The following is a 26,571-nucleotide window of genomic DNA, read 5'->3' as shown; positions in this document are numbered from 1 at the left end:
AAGCTGGATAGTAACATAGTAGATGACGGCAGAAAAAGACCTGCATGGTCCATCCAGTCTGCCCAAGACAAACTCATATGTGTATACCTTACCTTGAATTGAATTTGTACCTGTCCTTTTCAGGGCACAGACCATATAAGTCTGCCCAGCAGTATTTCCCGCCTCCCAACCACCAGTCCCGCCTCCCATCACCGGCTCTGGTACAGACCGTATAAGTCTGCCCTCCCCTATCCTCGCCTCCCAACCACCAACCCCTCTTCCCCCCACCTGCTCCGCCACCCAATTTCAGCTAAGCTTCTGAGGATCCATTCCTTCTGCACAGGATTCCTCTATGCATATCCCCTAACCTTACATTACAGGGTCTGGCATCTCTGTTCAATACGTTGCAATATAATATCTACAGTGAGTAAGTATGGATTTATTGGGGTGATAACGTTTTGGCGTGCCAAAACTTTCGAAATTCTCTTCTGACATTCTGACCAACTAGTACATACAGAATGGGGTTTAGGCAGCTGTGGAAGTAGGTGATGCTGACAATCAAAGGAATGACGGCAAGCAGGTTGAACATCATGTTAAAATCCATCTTACGAAATGCTATCATGAATGCAATTACCAGAACATTGGCTGGCGTCCAGGCGAGGAAATATGCAGTCACCATTGCCACAATGACCTTGTACAGGTTAGAAGATTTTCTGGACTTCATAAACTTGGATTGTTTCACATACAGAGTCATAATGATATTGGATGTTATGATAATGATTAATGGAATGAAGTAGCCCACAATGATTAGTGTGATACAGATGAATTCTGATGAAAATACCGTAGCGTTCCAATTATCAATGTCTTCATCGGTCATTTTGTCTTCAATTAGGCTTTGGACGTTCTTGCTCTTACAATCCCGACGCTGAAATTCTACTGTTTCAGAAGCAATCGCGTCAGTGTTTTTCACTATTCTGTTCTGATTTTGGTTTAGCATTCCTATAGGAGCTGTGCGAAATTGGACCTCTTCTGAAGTCTGTGTTGCCATGGGTTTGAAAAAGACAGGAAGGATGTTGGTGATGTTCAATGAATTCTCCAGTTGGAAGCCCACAAGGCAATATGATGCGTTACCATAGTTTCCTACAAAAGCATGAATTAATATGGGAATGCTCAGTAATCCTGTCAGTATCCACAGCACTAAGCAGACCCAGAAGGAAAAGCGTCTGGTCATATTCTGGTGATGCCAGAGAGGTGTAACTACCGAGATACAGCGATCGACAGTCAGGGCCATGAGGGTGAAAATACTGACATACATATTTACAGTAGAAAAAAACATGAAGAGTTTACAGAGGTATTCCCCAAAAGGAAAGCTGTCCAGGTAGAAGGAAATCGCCTGAAATGGCAAACACAGCAGGAAAATAAAGTCAGCTACCGCTAAGTTTAACACCCATATGCCAATTTCAGACCCTTCAGTTTCAGGCCAACAATAATAATAACGAGAAGGTTGCCCACGAGCCCCACAAGAAAAGCTATTGTCGATAGGATGAGGCTGCTGTATTTAATAATCTCAGCGGATCTGGCGTGCCTGGTCCGATCATGAGTCTCAACGAATTTTATCAGATTCCAGATGTAGTTGCATAGATGCTCAAGACCTATCTCCATCTCCAACACTTTAAATAAAAACAAAATGTCAGTTAGAAACAAATCAAACAGACGTTAGAAGCCAAGGGGCCCTTTTACTAAGCTGCGTAGGTGCCCTACGTATGCCCGATGCGCACCAAATTGTACTTACCGCCCGGTTAGCGCATGGCCCTTGCGTTAATTTCGATTTTGGCGCATGTCCGCTATGTGCGTCCGAAAAATATTTTTTTGTTTTCTGGCGCATGGCAGCTACGCACGCCAAGTGGCATTTGACGTGCGTAGACCATTACCGTCTGCTTAGCGCGTGAGACCTTACCACTAGGTGGTCAATGGCTTGCGGTAAAAGGTCTCAGACCCAAAATGGACGTGCGGCAATTTTCATTTTGCAGGTCCATTTTCGGCAAACATTTTAAAAAAAAAAAGGCATTTTTGTAGGTGCGCTAAAAATTAATTCTGCGCGCACTCAAATTACATGTCTACACTACCACAGGCCATTTTTCAGCGCACCTTAGTAAAAGGACCCCTAAATGTGCCATCATATTCGTGCATTTTGTATTCTTTTCAAGAAAACTCAAACTGAAAGCAACAGTGTTAAAGGAGCCCTTTTGCTCTGTTGTGGGTGCTCCAATACAGTTACCACACAAAAAAGTTCTTTACCATGTGAGAAGTGTATTGATAATTAGTGTGGATCACTTACCATCTCCCCCCTAACTGCAGTACTTCCAGTACACAGTAACATACATAGAGGGGCATAATCGAACAAAAACGTCTATCTCCATGGGCGTTTATCTCCAAGAACGGGTCCGTGAAGGGGCGGACCGAACCGTATTTTGGGAAAAAATAGACGTCCATGTTTTATTTGATAATTTGTGAGCTGGGCGTTTTTGTTTTTCAGCGATAATGGAAAATGAAAGCGCCCAGCTCAAAAACGAATAAATCCAAGGCATTTGTTCGTGGGAGGGGCCAGGAGTCGTAGTGCACTTGTCCCCCTCACATGCCAGGACACCAACCGGGCACCCTAGGGGGCACTTTTACAAAAAAAAAAAAAAAAAGGTAAAAGAGCTCCCAGGTGCATAGCACCCTTCCCTTGTGTGTTGAGCCCCCCAAATCCCCCTCAAAACCCACCACCCACAAGTCTACACCATTACTATAGCCCTAAGGGGTGAAGGGGGGCACCTACATGTGGGTACAGTGGGTTTGGGGGGCGGTGTGGAGGGCTCCCATTTACCAGCACAAGTGTAACAGGTGGGGGGGGGGGGATGGGCCTGGGTCTACCTGCCTGACGTCCACTGCACCCCCTAGTAACTGCTTCAGTGACCTGCATACTGCTGCCAGGGAGGTGGGTATGACATTTGAGGGTGAACATAAAAAGTTGTGAAACGGCATATGTTTGTGGTGGGAGGGGGTTTGTGACCACTGGGGGAGTCAGGGGAGGTCATCCCTGACTCCCTCCAGTGGTCATCTGGTCATTTAGGGCACTTTTTGGGGCCCTATTCATGGAAAAACAGGGTCCAGGAAAAGTGCCCTAAATTCTCGCTAAAAACGCATATTTTTTTCCATTATCGGCGAATGGCGCCTATCTCTGATCGGCCGATAACCACGCCCCAGTTCCGCCTTCACCACGCCTTTGACACGCCCCCATCAACTTTGTCCGCATCCGCGATGGAGTGCAGTTGAAAACATCCAAATTCGGCTTTCGATTATACCGCTTTATTCGTTTTTGTGAGATAAACGTCTATCTCCCGATTTGGGTCGCAATATAGGCGCTTTTCTTTTTCAATTATAAACTGGATAGTAACATAGTAAATGATGGCAGATAAAGATCTGAACGGTCCATCCAGTCCGCCCAACAAGATAAACTTATTTTACATGGTATGTGATGCTTTATATATATACCCGAGTTTGATTTGTCCTTGTCATTCTCAGGGCACAGACCGTACAAGTCTGCCCAGCACTGTTCTTGTACTAAGTTCTGAAGATTCTGGAATCCTAAAGAGTTACAAGATTCCGGAATCCCAATTAGTAGCAACATTCCATGTAGAACCCCAAAGAGTAACATAGTAAATGACGACAGATAAAGACCTGAACAGTCCATCCAGTCTGCCCAACAAGGCAAATTCATTTTACTTGATATGCGATACTTTATATATATACACCCGAGTTTGATTTGTCCTTGCCAATCTCAGGGCACAGACCGTAGAAGTCTGCCCAGCACTGTTCTTGTACTAAGTTCTGAAGCTAACGTCGAAGCCCCTTAAAATTTACACTCCAGCCCATCCCTATCTATTCAGTCACAATCAGGGCGTAAACTGTAGAAGTCTGCCCAGCTCCCATTTTGTTTCCTCAATTACTTAGCCACCCAATCTCTGCTAAGATTTCATGGAACCATTCCTTCTAAACCGGATTCCTTTGTGTTTATCCCACGCATGTTTGATTACTTGCCTATTCATATAAACTTACATAAACACATATAAACTTAAGATAAGCACCGGTGCATTCTCACTGCAGCTTTAAAGTGGCAGTAAGGGCTCACCCACTGATTTTGCTCACACATGCATTCTCAAGTTTTATTAAAGGCTTACTATCCCACCTACGACAGAAAAATGTCTAGGCGCCTTACACACTAATGTTACATCAAAACAGTATAAACACATATGCATGGATAAAACAAGACACAGTTGCTTTGTGTACTAAGCAGGGCAGCCGAGAGACTGGGCTGGGCCCGGGGCAAGGCCGCCCCCGGGGCCCCGCCCCCAAGGTCGTAACCACTGCCACCCCCTGAGGTCGCCTCGCCGCAGTCCCCACCCTCCCCCCCTCCGTCCGCAACAGGGACGGGCCCCCTGCATTGAAATCATCACAGCGCCTCAACTGCCACCTCTGTGACTGAAAGCGCAGCAGCGCGGCAGATCAGATACGCCTCCCTTCGGGCTTTCCCTCCCTGTGTCCCGCCCTCGTGGAAGTTACATCAGATGAGGGACAGACACAGGGAGGGAATGATGATCTTAATGTTCTTGGATTGCAATATGGGATTAAAAGATGAGAAAGGTACAGTCAGTGACGATCCTAGGTTGGCTGCCACCTGGGGCGGATCGCCGATGCGCACCCCCCCTCCCGGGTGCAGCACGACACCCCCCCCCCCCCCCGGGTGCACGCCGCTGGAGGGGTGCAGAGAGCAGCCGTGCGCCTGCCGGCTCCGCTGGCTCCCTGCTCCCTCTGCCCCGGAACAGGAAGTAACCTGTTCCGGGGCAGAGGGAGCATGGAACGAACGACGGACAGGAGCGCGCCGCACTCCCCCCCCCCAGCGGCGTGCACCCGAGGCGGACTGCCCCCCCGCCCCCCCTAGGAACGCCACTGAGGCAGAGGAAGCCAATGAGCCATTTTCAAAGGCGGAGTTTACGTGGTTGAGTTTCTTTTTTTTTTTGAGTATTAATTTTGATGGCAGTATTTTGTATGTTGAACATTAGGGTGTTGTTCTGTGCTGTTGTAGTGGTATTTTTATGGTGCTATTCGGAACAGTGCCAGAGTTTTGAGCATCGAGGCCTAACTGCATTGCAAAGTACATGCCCATTTTCCACCCATGATCCATTGTTTTCCACTTCATAACTCGCTGTGCAGTTAGCATATGAATTAGTGCATGTATCATGCCAGCAGGGAGATGTTTACTGCATTCATGTGCTAACTGTTCACTAAACCAAGGGGAGCGAAATGGGGGGGGGGGGGGGGTCCACGCCTTCCACAAAGAAAGTACACTAAGCAGTTAGGTCATGAATTAGCAAAAAGCACAACACACAAGGGTGGAGGCAAAACCAAGTCCAAATGACCAGCCCAAACAGGAAGTAAGCGCGTCAAAACTTCCTGACCAGCCCAAACAGGAAGTTTTGACGCTCTTACTTCCTGTTTGGGCTGGTCATTTGGACTTGGTTTTGCCTCCACCCTTGTGTGTTGTGCTAACTGTTTGCTAATTCATGACCTAACTGTAGCTTCCTCGTCCAAGAAGGCCCTGCAAGCTCTACTATTGCCCGTGGCCGAATACCTCAAGCCTGCAGTTCACCTCTGAGCTCGGAGACAATTAAACTAACCTCGCCTCCAAAGTACTAGACCATGGAAGGGAAAGAAAACTAAAAGGATTTTAAGACCCAGTAACCAGACAGATGGTAAGTACAAGTTACTGGTTGTTTATTTAAACCCAATTTGGGGTACGGAAAAATGGTGTTAACACATTAGGTTCTTTTGTAACATAAAAATACATCCTATATAATAAAACGCACCTCCAACATTCTGAAGCTGACTGCATGGCTGAGGCATTTCTGCTCTCTGTATCCATCTCCTGAATTGACATCACGTACTTCCGGGTTCGTCACAAGCAGAAGTGACCAACCACACGAGGTTTCTCGGCCTCAGAATGTTGGAGGTGCATTCTATTAAATAGGATTGGTCAGTTCCTTGAAGCACAGCCAGAGCTCAGAGTCCTGCACAGTAATGCTCAGACACCAGAGAGAGGGGGGGGGGGGGGGCCTGACACCAGAGAGAGGGAAGGGTGAGGTATCTCTCTCACACACACACTCTCTCTCACACACACTCTCTCTCTCTCTCTCTCTCTCTCTCTCTCTCAGTCAATGTCTTTCTCTCACTCTCACACACTGTCTCTCACACACTCTATGTCTCACACTGTATCACATTCACTCTCTATGTGTCACACAGTCACTCACACACTCTCTTGGTCTCATACACTCAGTCTCACAGAGAGTCTGTGTCTCACACACACACTCTCTCTTGCACACACTGTATCTGTGTGAAACACACTCTCTCTCTCACACTGTGTCTCACATACGCACTTGCACACACTCTCATTCTCACACACACACACACTCTCTCTCTCACAGACACACTCGCACCCAGACTCACTCTCTCTCTCACACACACACACACTCGCATATTCACTCTCTCTCTCTCTCACACACAGTCACTCTGACATACACTCTCTCAAACATACATACTCCGAGGAAAACCTTGCTAGCGCCCGTTTCATTTGTGTCAGAAATGGGCCTTTTTTACTAGTTTATACATAAACTAATAGCATAATTTTTTCCTTACAGGTGCAGCAGTAGAACAACAACAACAGTGAAACCAACAGATAAGTATTAACCAAAGTATAGGGTTACCATACGTCCGGATTTACCCGGACATGTCCGGACGGATTTGGCCAGCCTGCCCGTTTGTCCGGATTTCTGGACAAACGGGCTGGCTGGCAGGCGCGGGACTCCTCTCCCCTACTCTACTCTACTATCCCTGGTGGTCTAGAGGTACCTCTTCGTCTTCGGGGCAGGAAAGAGCCCCCTCTTTCCTGCCCGGAGTGCTTCTGCTAGCTGCCTTGCATACTGTGAGTCCGGCTCTCGGCGTTTCAAAATGGCCGCCAAGAGTTGAAGTAGCCACGCGAGACTTCAACTCTCGGCGGCCAAGGGACACTGGGTCTCTGAATCCCCAGCTGACCTCTGCTGGCCAATAAAGTGTCAAAACACAGGGTGTTTTCCTCATGGACACTAATTAACATTTTTTCACAATCTCCATTTTGGAAAATAAATTTCCATAGGAAATAATAGAAAAAAGTTATATTTTTAGACAATCAGATCAAACTATCTTACAATCATTGGTGCCATCAAACTATATATACAGTGCATTGTTTATATGTTTAAACACACATTTCAATATATTTACAAATCTCTTATAAAACTAGAAATGTTCACTCAAAAAAACCCCCCAAATCCAACACTCAGAGCAACAATCTCTGGGAGCCCAGGTAAAAATTAAAAAAGTAAATATAACCAGTGATGTGCTGGAGCCAGCTCGCAAGAGCCGGTTGTTAAATTTTCTTCCGACTTGCGAGCCGGTTGTTAAAAAGCACTAGCCGGCTCTGGCTCTCCTCCCTCCCTCCTCTCTCCCTCCGGATCCGGTCCCTCACCGACTCCTTGTCCTTTGAATTCTTCAGGGCAGGCAGTCTTGCCTGCCCGCTGCCAGAGCTGACTCTCCCCCGCTGCCGGTTCGCGCTTTAAAAATGGCCGCCGAGACTTCCAGAGGCGGCCTCGCGAGACTTCTGCTGAAGTCTCGGCGGCTACTTTCAAGCGCGATCCGGCAGCGGGGGAGAGTCAGCACTGGCAGCAGGCAGGCAAGACTGCCTGCCCCGAAGAATTCGAAGGACAAGGAGTCAGTGAGGGACCGGATCCGGAGGGAGGGAGGAGAGCCAGAGCCGGCTCGCGCTTTTTAACAACCGGCTCGCAATTAGATTGGAACCTGAGATCATTTAATTTTTTTTTCTTGGAGTAATGCATTGCCATCCCCCCCCCCAGGCTCTCTCCCCGGCTATAGCCAGCTCTGCAATTTGGGGGGGCGCAGAGGGGGATTGGGGGGGCGCAGAGGGGGACCGGGGAGAGAGCCTGTTGTTAAACATTTACCAGCACACCACTGAATATAACCCACTGAGTTACATAACTACTTAGTGTACTTTCTTAAGGCCCTTAAATGATTGCATGATTTGAATTGGGGAATGATCAGGTGTGCTCTGATCAGTCTGTCACAAGGGGTGGGCAATCAAAATGAGAACTCTGGCTGCCAAGCTGGTGGGGTGGGGGGACTCATGCTACTCTGAGACAATCGGTGAGTCTACAAACACCTGAGCCCAAAAGGAAAATGAAAAGAGAATATTTGCATATGTGTTGGTTATAAAATTACCCCATACGCAGAGGTGAGATTGAAGCATGGTTAGCATTTAGCTGGGCAGTGCAAAATATCAACACTGGAAGGGGTAAGAAAAGCAATACTCCACTGACTAGCAACTACTGTAATGTACTTTTCTGTCACAATGGCATAAGCATCGAAACGGGGGGGGGGGGGGGGGGGGGGGTGCAGAGGTGCCATGGCACTCATAAACTTTCCTTCCCTCCCTTTCCCATGAGGTGTTCAGCTTCTTAATACCCTTCTCCTGGAGGGGGGGGGGGGGGGCAGTGACTCAACACTCAACATTTATGAAGGACACGGAGAGAGTAGTGGATGCTTGGAATGCTCTCCCGCGGGAGGTGGTGAAAATGAAAACGGTAACGGAATTCAAACATGCGTGGGATAAGCATAAAGGAATCCTGTACAGAAGGAATGGATCCTCAGGAGCTTAGTCAAGATCGGGAGGCGGGGCTGGTGGTTGGGAGGCGGGGATAGTGCTGGGCAGACTTATACGGTCTGTGCCAGAGCCGGTGGTGGGAGGCGGGGCTGGTGGTTGGGAGGTGGGGATAGTGCTGGGCAGACTTATACGGTCTGTGCCAGGGCCGGTGGTTGGGAGGCGGGGCTGGTGGTTGAGAGGCGGGGCTAGTGCTGGGCAGACTTATACGGTCTGTGCCCTGAAGAACATAGATACAAATCAAAGTAGGGTATACACAAAAAGTAGCACATATGAGTTATCTTGTAGGGTAGACTGGATGGACCGTGCAGGTCTTTTTCTGCTGTCATCAATTATGTACTATGTTACTATGTTACATTGCAGATGGCAGATCCATACATGCTCAAAGCCTGCCAGCTTCTGCTCTCTCCAAAATTCAGAGGGGGTGGGAGCTGCAGGCCTTTAGCATGTGCAGAAGCTCAAAGACCCATGTTGGCCAGCTAGCCATAATGCATCACTTAATTGCCCTGGGGGAAGGCAGATAAGTAGCTGAGCACCTCTTAGGAGAGAAGGGAGGTGAGAGGAAAGACTTGCTGGAGACCATGAGGGGGAGGGGGAAGGAGAGAGATCCTGGATACCATGGGGAGAAGGGGGCAGAATGGAGGTAGAAAAGGAGAGAAATGCTAGGGGTGGAGGTGGGGGGGGGGGGATACAGCGTGAGATTTTGACAATAACTCATAAAGTTCTTCACAGAGGGATCCTCTCCTATCTCTCATCACTGATCAACCTAGATAGACCTACGTCTGCCCTGTCTCCAGCCACAGACTGCGCCAGCGCTAAACGGACTGCACCACCGCAGCCAGAAGGGATATTCAGCAGTATTGCCCAGTTAAATGCCGCTGAATATCCCCTCCTGGCTCGCTGACTGGGGTTTAAATGGGCAGGAACTTCTCCTACCCAGTTCAACCCCTTTGAATATACAACTAGATGGAGCCTGATTGCTGAAAAAAGTAATAAATAAGCGTTCAGTGCGCCAAAACGCATACGCAAATGCTGGAGAACTTTGCAATTCATTGAGATAACTAGGATCATTCATTTAAAAAGAGCTTTGAACTGATCATTCATGTTTATCTTAAGCTGTTTGTTATTGCACCATCTGTTCTAGCCCAAGTGCTTTAAAAATGTTCAGGTCAATATATTAAACCCAAGTCATAAGTACATAAGTACAAAAGTAATACCATACTGGGAAAAGACCAAGGGTCCATCGAGCCCAGCATCCTGTCCACGACAGCGGCCAATCCAGGCCAAGGGCACCTGGCGAGCTTCCCAAACGTACAAACATTCTATACAATCAAGCCATTGTGACATCACTAATGAGGTTGGCTCTTATTGGTGGAATGAGCCACTATGACATCACAATAGGTTAAATCACTGCTCTATGTAATAAAAGTGAGCCAAGTAGAGGACATAAGTACATAAGTAATGCCACACTGGGAAAAGACCAAGGGTCCATCGAGCCCAGCATCCTGTCCACGACAGCGGCCAATCCAGGCCAAGGGCACCTGGCGAGCTTCCCAAACATACAAACATTCTATACATGTTATTCTTGGGATTTTGGATTTTTCCAAGTCCGTTTAGTAGCGGTTTATGGACTTGTCCTTTAGGAAACCGTCTAACCCCTTTTTAAACTCTGCCAAGCTAACCGCCTTCACCATATTTTCCGGCAATGAATTCCAGAGTTTAATTACACATTGGGTGAAGAAATATTTTCTCCGGTTTGTTTTAAATTTACTACACTGTAGTTTAATCGCATGCCCCCTAGTCCTAGTATTTTTGGAAAGCGTGAACAGACACTTCACATCCACCTGTTCCACTCCACTCATTATTTTATATACCTCTATCATGTCTCCCCTCAGCCGTCTCTTCTCCAAGCTGAAAAGCCCTAGCCTCCTTAATCTTTCTTCATAGGGAAGTCGTCCCATCCCCGCTATCATTTTAGTCGCCCTTCGCTGCACCATTTCCAATTCTACTATATCTTTCTTGAGATACAGCGACCAGAATTGAACACAATACTCAAGGTGCGGTCGCACCATGGAGCGATACAACGGCATTTATAACATCCTCACACCTGTTTTTCATACCTTTCCTAATAATACCCAACATTCTATTTGCTTTCCTAGCCGCAGCAGCACACTGAGCAGAAGGTTTCAGTGTATTATCGACGACGACACCCAGATCCCTTTCTTGGTCCGTTTTGTAAAACACTAGCAACCAGCAGTATCTGGATACCGGCTGGTGCTGAATATTCAAGCTTCATCAGCGCTATTTATCTGTGTATCGTCAATAATCAGCTCAATACTAGGACAGGTAACTGGATAAAGTTAGGACACCTGCCAGCTTATTTTCAAAAGTGATGGGCGCCCATATTTTGACCCAAATCGGGAGATGGGCGCCCATCTCGCAAAAACGCCCAAATCGTTATAATCGAAAGCCGATTTTGGGCGCCTTCAACTGCAGTCCATCGTGGAAACGGCCAAAGTTGACGGGGGCGTGTCGGAGGCATGGTGAAGGCGGGACTGGGGCATGTTTATCGGCCAAGGAGAGATGGGCGCCTTCGGCCGATAATCGAAAAAAAAGGGCGGCAGAAGCGAGAATTTGGGTCGCTTTTGCTGGACCCTTTTTTTTCCACAACCCAAGTCCCAAAAAAGTGCCCCAACTGGCCAGATGACCACTGGAGGGAATCGGGGATGACCTCCCTTGACTCCCCCAGTGGTCACTAACCCCCTCCCACCACAAAACAAGAACTTTAAAAACTTTTTTTTGACAGCCTGTATGTGAGCCTCAAATGTCATACCCAGCTCCCTGACAGCAGTATGCAGGTCCCTGGAGCAGTTGTTAGTGGGTGCGGTGGACATCAGGCAGGCAGACCCAGGCCCATCCCCTCCTACCTGTTCCAATTGTGCTGGTTAATGTTGAGCCCTCCAACCCCCCCCCCCAAACCCACTGCACCCACTTGTAGGTGCTCCCCTTCACCCCTTAGGGCTATGGTAATGGTGTAGACTTGTAGGCAGTGGGTTTTGAGGGTGATTTGGGGGGGCTCAGCACACAAGGGAAGGGTGCTATGCACCTGGGAGCTATTTTAATTTTTTTTTTAATTTGTAAAAGTGCCCCCTAGGGTGCCCAGCTGGTGTCCTGGCATGTGAGGGGGACCAGTGCACTACGAATCCTGGCCCCTCCCACGACCCATTTTTGAGCTGGGCGCCTTCGGTTTCCATTATCGCTGAAAACCGATAGCACCCAGCTGAAAAACGCCCAAATCCTAGGCATTTGCCCCGCACAACCCGTATTATCGAGAAAAGATGGGCGCCCATCTTTTTTCCAAAATACGGTTTGTCCCTCCCCTTCGCATGGCCGCCCACCGAGATGGGCACCCACTTTCGATTATGCCCCTCCTGGGGACCCTTTCACAATACCGTGACATTGTCATGCACCAGTGCAGTACTACCGCTGGCCCACTGGGGGAGCTGGCGCTGTGGGGCTGGCTAGTGCCGCTCACTGCAGGAGCTGGGGCTGGGGGCTAGCTAAAGCCACCCCCAGCATGTGCCGTTGGCGGCCCGACTGGAAATATTAGCATGGGAGCCCTTAGGAGACGGGAAGGGCTCCTCCGGGAAATGCCTGCGTGGCAAGTTTGTAGTTACTGTGCAGTCATTTCCTTTTAAAAAAAAAAAGAGCCTGCTGCAGTGAAAAGGGCCTCGGTGTGCGGCAAATCCACATGCCGATAAAATCACGGCTTTGTAAAAAGGGCCCTTAGTTTTCTGTCCTACCTTCACCCCCTAATTCTACAATTTTTCATGTGCATTCAAATTGCACGCAAAAGTTATAGAATACTGCCAGTTTCATGCATAAATTAATACATAAATTAGGTTCTAAAAAAACGCTAATTGCTGATAATTGGGGTTAATTGGTAGTAATTAGCACAAATATGCAGTTATGCGTGTAACTGCACTTAGTCACTATTTTAGAAAATAAGCATGCTTGCTCTGGCATTACCTGGATGGTCTGACTGGATTTTCAGAGGCATTAAGTATGGACCTGGTCAGAGGAACGTTTTCCAGGTAGAAGCTGCTCCCACCCAGTATATCAACCCTGTTAATTAGGAAAAGTGTGCAAGGTACAAAAGCATAGGATACAGTTTAACATAAGAACAGCCATACTGGGTCGGACCCGTAGTCCATCAAGCCCAGAGAATCCTGTTTCCAACAGTGACCAAGTACCTGGCAGAAACCCAAATCGTAGCAACACTCCATACTACAAATCCCAGGGCAAGCAGTTGCCTCCCCATGTCTGTCTCAATAGCAGACTATGGACTTTCCCTCCAGGAACTTGTCCAAACCTTTTTAAAACCCAGATACGTTAACTGCTGTTACCAGGAGCAGAAAATATGAAGCAGTGTGCAAATGAAGATCAGCTGCCCCGTCCCTCCTCAGCTGAAATTCTTACCTGGAAGCTCTTGACGTTAAAGGCTACAGATGTTGCTCTGGCTGCCAACTTTGCAATGCTAGCTAAGAAGATGAGTACTTTATTTTCTGCACGATCTGAGCATCCTTAAATCTTTATGCCTGCTTTCTTCATGGTACAGGACGTCAAAGACCATCAGCAGATAGGATTATCATTACCCCAGAAGGACAAAAATATGATCATTATCTTTAACTGCAATATTTTTGTAATGCAACAAAGTTCCGTTGACCATCTGCATGACTACTGATAACGAAAGAAAGCCTCAGCTAAGCGCAGTGCTGGCTGAAGTGTTGCAAGCTCCTTATAGTAAGGATATAAACACAATTTCTTGAGAAAAGTTGTAATAATCCTAGATCGTTTATTTAATCTGATATACCACCCACCTTGTAAACAAATTGAGGCGGTTTACAATAAAATCTAAAAATTTAAGGTAGGAGAGGAACTGAAATAAAATGACAGGAAAGATTCGCCAGCCACACCCTGCACTCAAACGAAAGGTAAAACGCTAGAATAAACCAACCAAGCTGCATACTACCACAGAGGCACACACACATAAACTTAAAATCTTAGGGGTCCTTTTACTAAGGCACGCCGAAAAATGGCCTGCGCTAGTGTAGGTGCGTGTTTTGGACTCGCGCAGGTTCATTTTTCAAGGCGCCTATAAAAAAGGCCTTTGGGGGGGGAGGTCCCGAATATGGACATGCAGCAAAATAAAAATCGGCACGCATCCATTTTGTGCCTGAGACCTTATCGCCACCCATTGACTTGGCAGTAAAGTCTCACGCGTTAACCGGGAGGTAATTGTCAGCGCTCCACTGCCAATTACCACCCAGTTAGTGCCGCATAACAGAAAATAAAACCTTTTTTTTTGCTGCGCGTATTGAATGTGCGTAAAAAATGGAATTACCGCCCGGGGTACGCGGTAGCCAGGCGGTAGTTCCAAATTGACGCATGTTGGACACGCGTAGGTGCCTACACGCCTTTGTAGAAGGGTCCCTTTATGCACCAAAAGGTCGATTATACCAACAGAGCTAACTTACCCGATTACAGGAGACAACCCACTGAACTAGCCATCAAAAGCTAACTGAAGGAGATGGGTTTTGAGGGCCGCACAAAATGAACGATCAAGCCAAAGATACTGTAGAACAGAATTCCACACTGCAGCAGAAAGTGAGTTAAAGTAAGGACCTTGGAATTTAACTCAGAATTCTATGGGCAGCCAATGCAAATGTTTAAGGAGAGGTGTTACATTATCATAGCAGTATGCCTGACAGATGAAGCGAACAGGGAGAAGGGAGGAAAGGCTAAAGCGGCTCGTGCTCTTCAGCTTGGAGAAAAGGCAGCTGAGGGGAGATTTGATAGAGGTCTATAAAATAATGAGTGGAGTTGAACGGGTAGATGTGAAGTATCTGTTCACGCTTTCCAAAAATACTAGGACTAGGGGGCATGCGATGAAGCTACAATGTAGTAAATTTAAAAAGAATCTGAGAACATTTTTCTTCACTCAACATGTAATTAAACTCCGGAATTCGTTGCCAGAGAATGTGGTAAAGGTGGTTAACTTAGCGGACTTTAAAAAAGGTTTGGACGACTTCCTAAAGGAAAAGTCCATAGGCCGTTATTAAATGGACTTGGGAAAAATCCACTATTTCTTGGATAAGCAGTATAAAATGTTTTGTACTTTTGGGATCTTGCCAGGTATTTGTGATCTGGATTGGCCACTGTTGGAAACAGGATGCTGGGCTCGATGGACCTTTGTCTTTCCAAGTATGGCAATACTTATGTACTTACGTAAGGGATGCTAATAGGTCTGGTCATGCTTGAAAGAATAAGGGTGATTTTATGAAAACATTTTTGTATGTACATTGCCGGCATATGTGGGTAAAAGGCCTCATGTGAAATTTCATTGTGCGGATATGCACGTTTGTAGCTGTGTTCTGGGGGTGGAGATTGAGTGGAGTGTGGTTGGAGTCACGGTTTAGGTTATATAGAGGGGCATTTTCGAAAGAAACGTCCAAGTTGCGATTTGGACATCTTTGCAAAACGTCCAAATCCAGGGGTGGGGAAACCTGTATTTTTGAAAAAAGATGGATGTCCATCTTTCTGGACGTCCCTAGACATGGACATTTCTTACTTTCGAAACCAAAGTTGTCCATGTCAAAAACAGCCAAATGCAAGCCATTTGGTCATGGGAGGAGCCAGTATTTCTAGTGAACTGATCCCCTGACATGCCAGGACACTAACCGGGCACCCTAGGGGGCACTGCGGTGGACTTCATAAAATGCTCCCAGGAACATAGCTCCCTTACCTTGTGTGTTGAGCCCCCCAATCCCCCCCCCCAAAAAAACACACTCCCCACAACTGTATACCACTACCATAGCCCTTACGGGTGAAGGGGGCACCTATATGTGGGTAGAGTGGGTTTCTGGTGGGTTTTGGAGGGCTCACTGTTTCCTCCACAAATGTAAGAGGTAGGGGGGGGGGGGGGATGGACCTGGGTCCGCCTGTCTAAAGTGTACTGCAGTACCCACTAAAACTGCTCCAGGGACCTTCATGCGTTGTCATGGACCTGAGTATGACATCTGAGGCTGGCATAGAGGCCCATATGTTTTAAAGATGTGTTTTGAGGTTGGGAGGGGGTTAGCGACCACTAGGGGAGTAACGGGGGGTCATCCCCAATTTTCTCCAGTGGTCATGTGGTCATTTCAGGCACCTTTTTGTGCCTTATTCATAAGAAAAACACATCCAGGTGAAAATGTCCAAGTGTTCGTCAGGGACGTCCTTGTTTTTTTGATTATGGGTCAAAGACGTCTAAGTGTTAGGCATGCCCAAGTCCCACCTTTGCTACGCCTCCGAAACGCCCCCTTGAAATTTGGACGTCCTTGCGACGGACTGCAGTTGGAGACGTGCAAAATCGGGTTTCGATTATAACGATTTGGACGTCTCTGGGAGAAGGACGTCCATCTTCCGATTTATGTCGAAAGATGGACGTCCTTTTCTTTTGAAAATGAGCCCAATAGTCAAAGTTTGTGGACATCTACATGATTAGCGCACACCTTTGTAAACAGGGGCCATAGTTAGATTTATTGTAATAAAGGTCATTCAGAAAAAGTTCTTGTTATTTGTGGACATATTAACAAATATGTTGTCTAACAGACCTAAAGGACACACCCCTTTGGAGCACCTTGGAGTACTTTGGAAATTTTTGGAGTGACTTGGAGGTGTTGTGGTCAGATTTATCTTTGCTTTGGTTGTTTCCAGCATAATGGTGAAACGAAAGACTAAATCTAAGACTGAGAAGATTATTGCTTCTACTGCCATAAGTAAAGGTCCCATGGACAAACTCTTAGTTCGACTGTAGGGGCATCTTTGCCCTCCCCGCGAGGGTGTCTCCCTCGGCTCCAGTGGCAGAACCCCTCCCCTACCTCCTGCAGCTATCACTCAGAGCCTGCTACTGAAGTGTTGCAAGGGCTGAGCCAGCGACCATCCTCCCCTTCTGCCTCAGTCCTGGAACCCCCCCCCCCCTCCAAGCTGCAACCTGTTCAATTTGATCAAGCTGTTGATTTATCTTCTGGGTTTATAGTTAAAGAAAATATTTCATTACTGGACATTTGGAGGGTGGTTTCAAGGTTTGAGGGATTATTGACAGGAAAAGTAGTACAAATCGGTGATTTTTCATCTAAAGTGGTAGATAATTTTAGGTCACAGAAATAGAAACATCAGTTTCAGAGATACCACCCCAGGTTCAAACTCTGCAGGTAGTTAGTGGTTCTTTGGGCAGAGGACATCTGGGTGTGTACAATGAGACTGGGTTATTGGAAAACTGATTATGCATTAACAATTAAGAAGTTTGAATTTTCTTTTTACTTACTTAATTTCTCCTGAAATATTTTTTATGGAAGTATTTCGCTGAGGCTTTACACCTGGAGAATAGGAACATTTTTCTATCTTCTTAATTCATCCTCTGCCCTTTGTGGTGGGGATGGTGAGAGGCAGCCAGGCTACAACTGAGGTGGGTCAACTGACGGCCTACCTTGAGGACTCACAGGATGTAATTTTCTCTCAGGCTACTTTGACTGTGACCATTATTGCTAAAAATAAAGATAAATTATTGTAAAGATAAATTATTGATTACAAAAGCAGACGTGTAGCCTGGGCAGTGGGTCGAGAACATGTGGAACTGGGTTCATTTCTCATTGCTGCTCCTTGTGAGTCCGAGCAAGTCATTTAATCCTTCAATACGCCAGGTACAAATAAAACTTAGATTGAGTCCATTAGGGACAGTAGAGTACTTGCAAGAATAGTATATGTAAACCACTTTGATTGTACCTACAGAAAGGCAGTATATGAATTGTAGAATAAACAGAAACATATTTTAAAGTTCAAAATGTTCATTTGGGGCTGGGGCAAAGGGGGCTTTGCTCTTGCCCACTAGGACCACCAGGGAGCTAAGATATGCCTGGGGAAGGGGGGCCCACCTGGACCACAGCAGGGTTGATGTTGGGGGGGGGGGGGAGAGTGGAGGGGATTGCTTTCTTGTGGGCTGGGGGAGAGGGGGCTATTAGGAGGCTGGGAAGGGGATTGGGGGGGGGGGGCTCTAAAAACATTTAAAAGTTATGTAGTCCTAGCAGATAGTCAACTGGGGCCTGCATAACTGTTCGATATCGGCAGGGAGCTGCATAGGTTCCAGCAGCCACACTACCCACAATATTCAGTGCTGGTGCCCAGACAGGGCCTGGCATTGAATACTAGGGGCTACATTAGCCGGCGACTGTTACCATTTAAAACAAACACTGACCACCACCGGCTGAATATCAGGGCTGAGTTTCTAAATTTATGCTCCAAAAGTTAGAGGTCCTTTTACTATGCTGTGGTAAATAGCACCCTTAGCTCATTCTTGTGAAGGTTTATTCTGTGGGCTAAGGCTATTTTTATTGCAGCTGTCCACCTGTTAGTATCACAGACTACACAGATATGGACAGATTTACATACCCACAATGAAAAAGTAGCTACAAAGAAAAAATATCTTGGGATTTTCAGATTAAGGTGTTGGTTTGTGATAGGCATTGTTGTTAGGAAAGTGAAGTGTATTAGACATCCTATGCCAATCTTAAGCCCCCCCCCCCCTTTTCAATTAACTAACACACACACTTTCCAGAGAACAGACAGACTCAAAAACCTGCTTCCCAGCTACTAAAAAAGCAAAGAAGTGCTCATGCTCTCCAGCAGAGTCTCTTTTCAAGCTGAAAAAAAGGCTGGTGAGAGCTTTTGCAGGAGCAGCTAGTGTAAGGCTGCCAATTGGATCCACATTTGCAGGACAAGGTTGAGCCAAGGGTTTACCCTAGTGCATGGGACTCGTAATCTTGCTTTTCTTAGGGAATGTAATGGAGAAATCAGAACTATAAGTCTCAGCATGCAATAAACCCAGGACTGGATCAACTCTGTCCTACAAATCTGGATCCAGTTGGCAGCCTTAAGCAAGCGTCAAGCAAAACCCTATCCTTTTCCTAGTCTTGCTACTCTAATAGTGTGTATTAAAAAAAAAAAGCCAGCCTTGTGCTTTCCAATACTTGCTTTTATGAAATAATTAAAGCAAATAAAGATGTGCATAAAATAAATCTATATACAAAGAAGATCCAGCTTCAGGTTTTTTTTTTTTTTTTTCCAGACTTATGGAGCCAGCAACATAAGATAGTTTCTTCTTTACATTTTGTTCTCTTGCTTCAAAACTCCGCCACCTCTGGGAGGCGCTGGCTGCAGTCATCACGATATCAAAGGAAAGCAGTCACCCAAGGAGCAATTTCCTTGCATTCACCATGTTCAAGAAGGAGGCCACTCCAGAGTGAGGCTTGGAACGCACTACTGCAGTAAAAGAAGTTATTGGCGCAGCGGAGGCTTGATTTGAACCGAGAAAGGCTATTGGAGCACCAGAGCGAGGCTAGAATTGCTGTACGAGAAGCTATTGAAACACGTTGGGGCGCGCGCTGGTCCTACTTCTCGTCGGCTGCAAGGTGAGGGGAAATGACCTCCAGCAGGCGCTTGTTGCTCTTTTGGGCTAAATTGTTGGTGTCACTTGCATGCTTTAGTCCCAGCGCGGAACTTACATCTGCAGGGCGCTATGCAATTCTGTCCCTGAGTCACCTGGTTTTCTCAGTCTGGGGGTTAGAGCCTGGGCCAGTTCATAAAAGCAAGCTGTGAGGCTGTTATTGTAAGAAAAGCGTGCTAGTTCTGCTTTAGTGCAGTGCAATTTAATAGCCGCATTTCTTCCTTAACATATATAACCTTTCACTGTTCAGCTCCTGCGCTTTTATAATGGGCCAGTTTTTGTACAGCAGATAATATTGTATCACAGCTCTGCATCCATGTTATGCTACTTTGTTTAAACTGTAGGATTTGTAAGCCGCATTGAACCTGCTAATGAGTGGGAAAGCGCGGGGTATAAATGTTACAAATAAATAAATGCAAATAAATTATTGCTTGGTTTCTTTTTTTTATTATTTTATATTTACTAGTTTAAATTTTTTTTACCAAGTACAAAACTTGGGTAAGGTAATACAGGAACAAAAAATATAAAGCATTATTATAATTAAGAAAAACATACCTTCTTTAGACCACAAAAAATATTATTGCTTGGTTTCTGATGATCACCTCAGCTAGATAGCTTTTGTTTTGTTTTGAAAAGCAGGTGTTTTGATAACAATTTTTGGTGTTTTCAAAAGTTGAGGAAAAACAGCAACATGTTTGGTCAGAGGTATCACCTGCAGAAGGTTAACAAGTGTTTGGAGCTGACAGATTTGGGGTAGTGAAATCCTTTCCATAGGCAACTTCTGTACAACATGTTATAAAGTTATTAGGAGCTCCTTGTGACTCTGGGCAAGTCACTTAACCCTCCATTGCCTGCCGCATTGAGTCTGCCATGAGTGGGAAAGCGAGGGGTACAAATGTAACAAAAATAAAATAGATACTATTGGAGATTCTACATGGAATGTTGCTACTATTGGAGATAGGCTTCTGTTTCTGTGAGTCGTACGTGCAGGACGTCAGACTCACAGAAGCAGAAGCCTGCGCGGCCACATTGGTGATCTGCAAGGGCCGACTTCTACATGGAATGTTGTCTCAAATAGTAGCAACAGTGGAGGAGTGGCCTAGTGGTTAGGGTGGTGGACTTTGGTCCTGGGGAACTGAGTTGGATTCCCACTTCAGGCACAGGCAGCTCCTTGGGACTCTGGGCAAGTCACTTAACCCTCCATTGCCCCATGTAAGCCGCATTGAGCCTGCCATGAGTGGGAAAGCGCAGGGTACAAATGTAACAAAAATAAAATAGATACTATTGGAGATTCCACATGGAATGTTGCTACTATTGGAGATTCTACATGGAATGTTGCTATTCCACTAGCAACATTCCATGTAGAAGGCTGTGCAGGCTTCTGCTTCTGTGAGTCTGACGCAGGACGTCAGACTCACAGAAGCAGAAGCCTGCGCGGCCACATTGGTGACCTGCAAGGGCCGACTTCTACATGGAATGTTGCTAGTGGAATAGCAACTTCCATATCATCATGCTGATCAATCCATAGACTGGTGGGTTGTGTCCATCTACCAGCAGGTGGAGATAGAGAGCAATCCTTTTGCCTCCCTATATGTGGTCATGTGCTGCCGGAAACTCCTGTATGTTCTCTATCTCAGCAGGTGGTGGTCACACACAGCAGCAGCTCTGGCTAGGCCTCCAAGCCTAATTTTTAGGTTTTGTTGAGTGCCTGGGGTTGAGGGCTCTTCTTGAGCAAGTGCAAACCTGGTGGCGCCAGGTTCCTCCTTTTCTCCCCCCTCCCGCTGGCTCCGTTAAAAAAAAAAAAAAAAAAATTTGGACGTCCTTAAAGGCGTTTATTTCGACGTTTATTTAAACGTTTATTGTAGCTACACACTGGGACACCAGGTCGTTACAGCTCGGAGCGAGAAGCAGGTAATTTTTACCTTTTTTATAGCGGGCAGGGGGTTCCCCGATTGATCTCCACGTGGCCTATGGCGTCGGAGGGCGAGGGCGCGAAGAATCGCTCCCCGGACCGCGTGTGCGCTCATAGCGGGGATGCGGGGGTATTAAAGTCTGATTCGCCCTTGTTGGGTGTCAGTTCGGAGGCCGGTCAGTGTCCCGGGTCTTCCTCCGGTGCGGCGGTTTTTCCCGCCATAAACGCCCATCCCCCGCTGCTCGCCTCCGCCATCTTGGCCGGCCACTCTGTTCGGACGGCTTCTTCTTGGGCCGCCCTTGAGCTGGGAGACGTTCATGCCATGGCCGCCCTTGATTTGGGCGACGGCAAAAAAGCGGCTAAAGTTAAGCGCCGTTCTTCCCGCGCGGCTCCTTCGCGGAGTGTCGCGCCGGACGCCATCTTGGATGCGCAGCATGTTTCTCCCCCGCTCTTACGAGCGCCGGTTGAGGGTGTGTCTAGGGCTGTGGCCCAGGCTGCTGAAGTGCACAGTCTGGGGGGTTTCTCCCCCGAGTTTATTTTGCTGCTGCATCAGGCCTTCCTTATGCAAAACGCTGCCCCTTCTCCCTTGTCTGATAACGGGGTTGAGGCCCCCGGAAGTAAACGCCCTCGGGTGGATTCCCAGGCCTTAGAGGACGCTGTTTCCTCTGATGTAGATGAGGGCAGCGTATCTGAGTTCTCCCAACGGTCCTTTGGGGATTCCTTGGAGGAGACGGATTCCCGCTCAGATGGAGCGGATGACCCCTCTGCAGCATGGATCTTTCGCTCAGAGGATTTGCCCAACCTGTTAATGCAGGCCATGAGCATTTTAAAGATTTCCTCACCGGAGGACGTCTCTCCCTCAGCCCCTGTTGGCTCCGCCATTATGCTGGGGACGAAGCGCCCGCCTAGAACCTTCCACGTGCATGATGCCATGCACACCTTAATTTCGGCTCAATGGGATGTCCCGGAAGCGAGCCTCAAAGTGGCTAGGGCTATGTCCCGCCTCTATCCTTTGCCTGAAAGTGAATGTGAGGCCTTTCTTTGGCCTACCATGGATTCTTTAATCACTGCAGTGACTAAGAAAACGGCGTTGCCGGTGGAAGGTGGCACGGCCCTAAAGGACGCCCAAGACAGAAGATTGGAGGCGGCCTTAAGGTTGTCCTTCGAGGCGGCTGCCTTAAGTTTGCAGGCCTCAGTTTGTGGCTCCTACGTGGCCAGGGCGTGCCTGACGATTGTGCAGCGGGCTTCCCCCTCGGATCCTTCCTTGAGGGCTGATTGGCCGGCCCTGGAATCGGGCTTGGCTTATTTGGCAGACTTGCTGTATGATGTCTTGAGAGCCTCAGCTAAAGGTATGGCTCAGACAGTCTCTGCGCGGCGGTGGCTTTGGCTGAAACATTGGTCTGCGGACCACGCTAAGTCCCGCCTGGCTAAGTTGCCTTTTAAAGGCAAGCTGCTCTTTGGGGTCGAGCTGGACAAAATTGTGACCGATCTCGGCACGTCTGAGGGCAAGAGGTTACCAGAGGTCAGGGCTCGGGCCAGTGCTCGCCCCGGTATCTCCAGAGGACAGTTTCAGGAAGCCCGTCGGTACCGCCCGGGCAAGTCGGGCTCCTCTGCCCCCTCTTCCTTCAAGAGGAACTTCTCCCCCAAGCAGCATTCCTTTCGCAGAGACCGCCGTCCCGGAGGTGCGCCCTCCGGTCCTCCCCCAGGGTCTCGTACCCAATGACGGGGTCCTGGTCCATGGCCCAGTGCAAATTGGAGGACGCCTGTCCTCGTTTCTGGGCGAGTGGACCAGGGTAACTTCAGACGCTTGGGTGCTGGAAGTCATCAGAGACGGCTACAAGCTAGAGTTCTGTCGACCCTTAAGAGACGGGTTTGTACTCTCTCCCTGCAAGTCTCCGGTCAAAGCTGTGGCAGTGCAGCAGACCTTGGACAATCTGATCCGCCTGGGTGCGGTCGTTCCGGTGCCAGAAAATCAGCTTGGCAAGGGACGTTACTCCATTTACTTTGTGGTACCAAAGAAAGGAGGTTCTGTACGGCCTATCCTCGACCTCAAAGGGGTCAATCGGGCCTTGAAAGTTCGGCACTTTCGCATGGAGACCCTCCGCTCTGTTATAGCGGCAGTGAAGGCAGGGGAGTTCCTGGCATCCTTGGACATCAAGGAAGCGTACTTGCATATTCCCATCTGGCCTCCTCATCAACGCTTTCTGCGTTTTGCAGTCCTGGGCCGACACTTCCAGTTCAGAGCCCTCCCGTTCGGGTTGGCTACTGCTCCGCGGACCTTCTCCAAAGTAATGGTGGTCATCGCGGCCTTCCTGAGAAAGGAAGGAGTACAAGTCCATCCTTATCTGGACGACTGGTTGATCCGAGCCCCCTCTTATGCAGAGTGCGGCAAAGCTGTGGACCGGGTGATTGCTCTTTTGAGCTCCCTGGGGTGGATCATCAACTAGGAGAAAAGCCAGCTGCGCCCGACTCAGTCCCTGGAGTATCTGGGAGTTCGATTCGACACCCAATTAGGCAGAGTGTTCCTGCCGGACAATCGGATTGTCAAACTTCAGGCTCAGGTGGACCAGTTCCTAGTAGCCTCTCCGCTCCGGGCTTGGGACTATGTGCAGCTGTTGGGCTCTATGACGGCCACGATGGAAGTAGTGCCCTGGGCCAGGGCTCATATGAGACCACTACAACACTCTCTGCTGCAGCGCTGGACTCCGGTGTCGGAGGATTATGCTGTGCGCCTTCCCTTGGACCCAGCAGTGCGCAAGGCGCTGAGCTGGTGGCTGCAGACAGACAAGTTGTCTGCAGGGATGCCTCTTGTGACCCTGGAGTGGATTGTCGTCACGACGGACGCCTCTTTGACGGGCTGGGGAGCCCACTGCTTGGGAAGGACAGCGCAGGGGCTCTGGTCTCCTGCAGAGGCAAAGTGGTCTATCAACCTCCTGGAACTCAGAGCCATTCGGTTGGCGCTTTTGGAGTTCCTCCCGGTACTGGCGTTGAAACCAGTACGGGTCCTGTCGGACAATGCCACGGCTGTGGCATATGTCAACCGCCAGGGAGGTACCAAGAGCGCCCCTCTAGCCAAGGAGGCCATGAATCTATGCCAGTGGGCGGAAGCGAACCTGGAACAGCTGTCAGTGGCCCACATTGCCGGAGTCATGAATGTCAAGGCGGACTTTCTCAGTCGCCATACCTTGGATCCCGGAGAGTGGCAGCTATCTGCTCAGGCGTTCTTGGACATCACGAAGCGCTGGGGCCAGCCGAGCCTAGATCTGATGGCGTCATCGGCCAATTGCCAAGTGCTGCGCTTTTTCAGCAGAGGATGGGACCCTCGATCCCTGGGAGTAGATGCTCTTCTCCAACAGTGGCCGACACAGGAGCTTCTCTATGTGTTCCCGCCCTGGCCCATGTTGGGCAGGGTGCTAGACCGGGTGGCAAAGCATCCGGGCCGGATAATCCTGGTGGGTCCGGACTGGCCCAGACGTCCCTGGTATGCGGACTTGATCAGGCTCTCAGTGGACGATCCTCTGCGGCTGCCAGTGGTGCAGGGCCTGTTGCATCAGGGTCCCTTGGTGATGGAGGATCCCTCCCCCTTTGGTCTTACGGCCTGGCTATTGAGCGGCAGCGTCTGAGAAAGAAGGGCTTCTCAGACAAGGTCATCGCCACTATGCTAAGAGCGAGGAAGCGCTCTACTTCTACTGCTTATGCCAGGGTTTGGCGTACCTTTGCAGCATGGTGTGAAGCAGGCTCACTTTCTCCCTTCACTGCTCCAATTTCTTCAGTGTTGGCGTTCCTGCAAGAAGGTCTGGAGAAAGGCCTGTCGCTCAGTTCCCTTAAAGTCCAGGTAGCGGCTCTGGCTTGCTTCAGGGGCCGCCTGAAGGGTGCTTCCCTGGCTTCGCAGCCAGATGTGGTGCGCTTTCTCAAGGGAGTTAATCACCTGCGCCCTCCTCTGCACTCAGTGGTGCCTGCGTGGAATCTCAACCTGGTGCTAAGAGCCTTGCAGAAGCCGCCTTTGAACCCTTGTCAAGGGCATCTCTGAAAGACCTGACGTTGAAAGCAGTCTTTTTGGTGGCTATCACTTCAGCCAGAAGAGTTTCCGAGCTCCAGGCACTCTCATGTCGAGAGCCCTTTCTGCAGTTCACTGAGGCAGGAGTGTCTATTCGCACAGTGCCTTCCTTCCTGCCCAAGGTTGTTTCTCGCTTCCATGTGAATCAGCAGCTCTGTCTCCCTTCCTTTCGTAGGGAGGACTACCCAGAGGAATACTCTGCTCTCAAATATCTGGATGTGAGACGAGTCATCATCAGATACTTGGAAGTGACCAATGATTTCCGGAAGTCGGATCATCTGTTTGTCCTGTTTGCAGGTCCTCGTAAGGGTCTGCAGGCTGCTAAGCCTACAGTGGCAAGATGGGTCAAGGAAGCTATTGCAGCGGCTTATGTGGCCGCGGGGAAGGTGCCGCCTATCCAGCTGAAGGCTCACTCCACTAGAGCTCAGTCGGCCTCGATGGCAGAGGCCGGGTCCGTCTCCTTGGAGGAGATTTGCAAGGCGGCAACTTGGGCATCAGCCCATACCTTCTCCAGGCATTACCGCTTGACTGTGGCTGCTCGGGCGGAGGCCCGGTTTGGAGCTTCAGTGTTGCGGTCAGGGATTTCTATGTCCCGCCATGGTTGAGTACTGCTTCGGTACATCCCACCAGTCTATGGATTGATCAGCATGATGATATGGAAGGTAAAATTATGTATCATACCTGATAATTTTCTTTCCATTAATCATAGCTGATCAATCCATAGCCCCTCCCAGATATCTGTATTGTTTATATTCTGGTTGCATTTCAGGTTCAAGTTTAGTCTTCAGTTCCTGTTCAGGAGGACTTCGTGTTCAAGTTTTTCAATGGATTCTTCAAGTGTTGAGACGAATTTGTGTTACAGTGAGCTGCTGCATTCCTCTCCCCTCCGTTTTACGGGGCTGGATTGAGACTTAAATTCTGCCGGCGCTCCCTCCCGCTTCGTGCGGCAGTAGGGCAGCTTTGTACCCCTCCCGCTTCGGCGGTGTTAGGGTCAGTCAGCTCCTCCCGCGGTTGCGGTTGCAGGATAAGCCAGATCCCCCCGCATCGGCGGGTGTGGTGTCCCTCCCCCGCTCCGCGGGGATGAGCTGGACGGATTCCCCTCCCCCACTTGTGTGGGGATGAGCTGGGTTAATTCCCCTCCCCCGTTTCGGCGGTGGTGAGCTGGGCAGAGTGTCCCTTTGTGGGTGTAATTCTCTAAGTGCTGAGTCCTGCGGATGGAGCTTGGATATCGACATACTGAGGAGTTTCCGGCAGCACATGACCACATATAGGGA

The 26,571-nt window shown here is 48.6% G+C and overlaps 2 protein-coding genes across 2 annotated transcripts in view; one reads left to right on the top strand and one right to left on the bottom strand.

The window, feature by feature from the left end:
- Positions 1-296: 296 nt before the first annotated feature.
- Positions 297-15,100, bottom strand: LOC115476901 (C3a anaphylatoxin chemotactic receptor-like). Its single transcript, XM_030213475.1, has 2 exons — positions 15,074-15,100; positions 297-1,528 (listed from the first exon to the last, which is right to left on the bottom strand). Exons 1-2 carry the CDS (start codon positions 15,098-15,100, stop codon positions 419-421), a joined length of 1,137 nt encoding a protein of 378 aa, XP_030069335.1. The 3' UTR covers positions 297-418.
- Positions 15,101-19,220: 4,120 nt separating this feature from the next.
- Positions 19,221-26,571, top strand: part of CDK5RAP1 (CDK5 regulatory subunit associated protein 1) — a 63,711-nt gene continuing 56,360 nt past the window's right edge. Inside the window, 1 exon segment of the mRNA XM_030211185.1 lies at positions 19,221-19,293. The gene's annotated coding sequence lies outside the window, so the exon portion shown is untranslated.

Source organism: Microcaecilia unicolor, chromosome 8 (genome assembly GCF_901765095.1).
Source record: "Microcaecilia unicolor chromosome 8, aMicUni1.1, whole genome shotgun sequence".
Lineage (NCBI taxonomy): Eukaryota > Metazoa > Chordata > Amphibia > Gymnophiona > Siphonopidae > Microcaecilia > Microcaecilia unicolor.
Note: the sequence above shows the minus strand (reverse complement) of the source record. Positions and strands in the feature narration are given on the sequence as shown.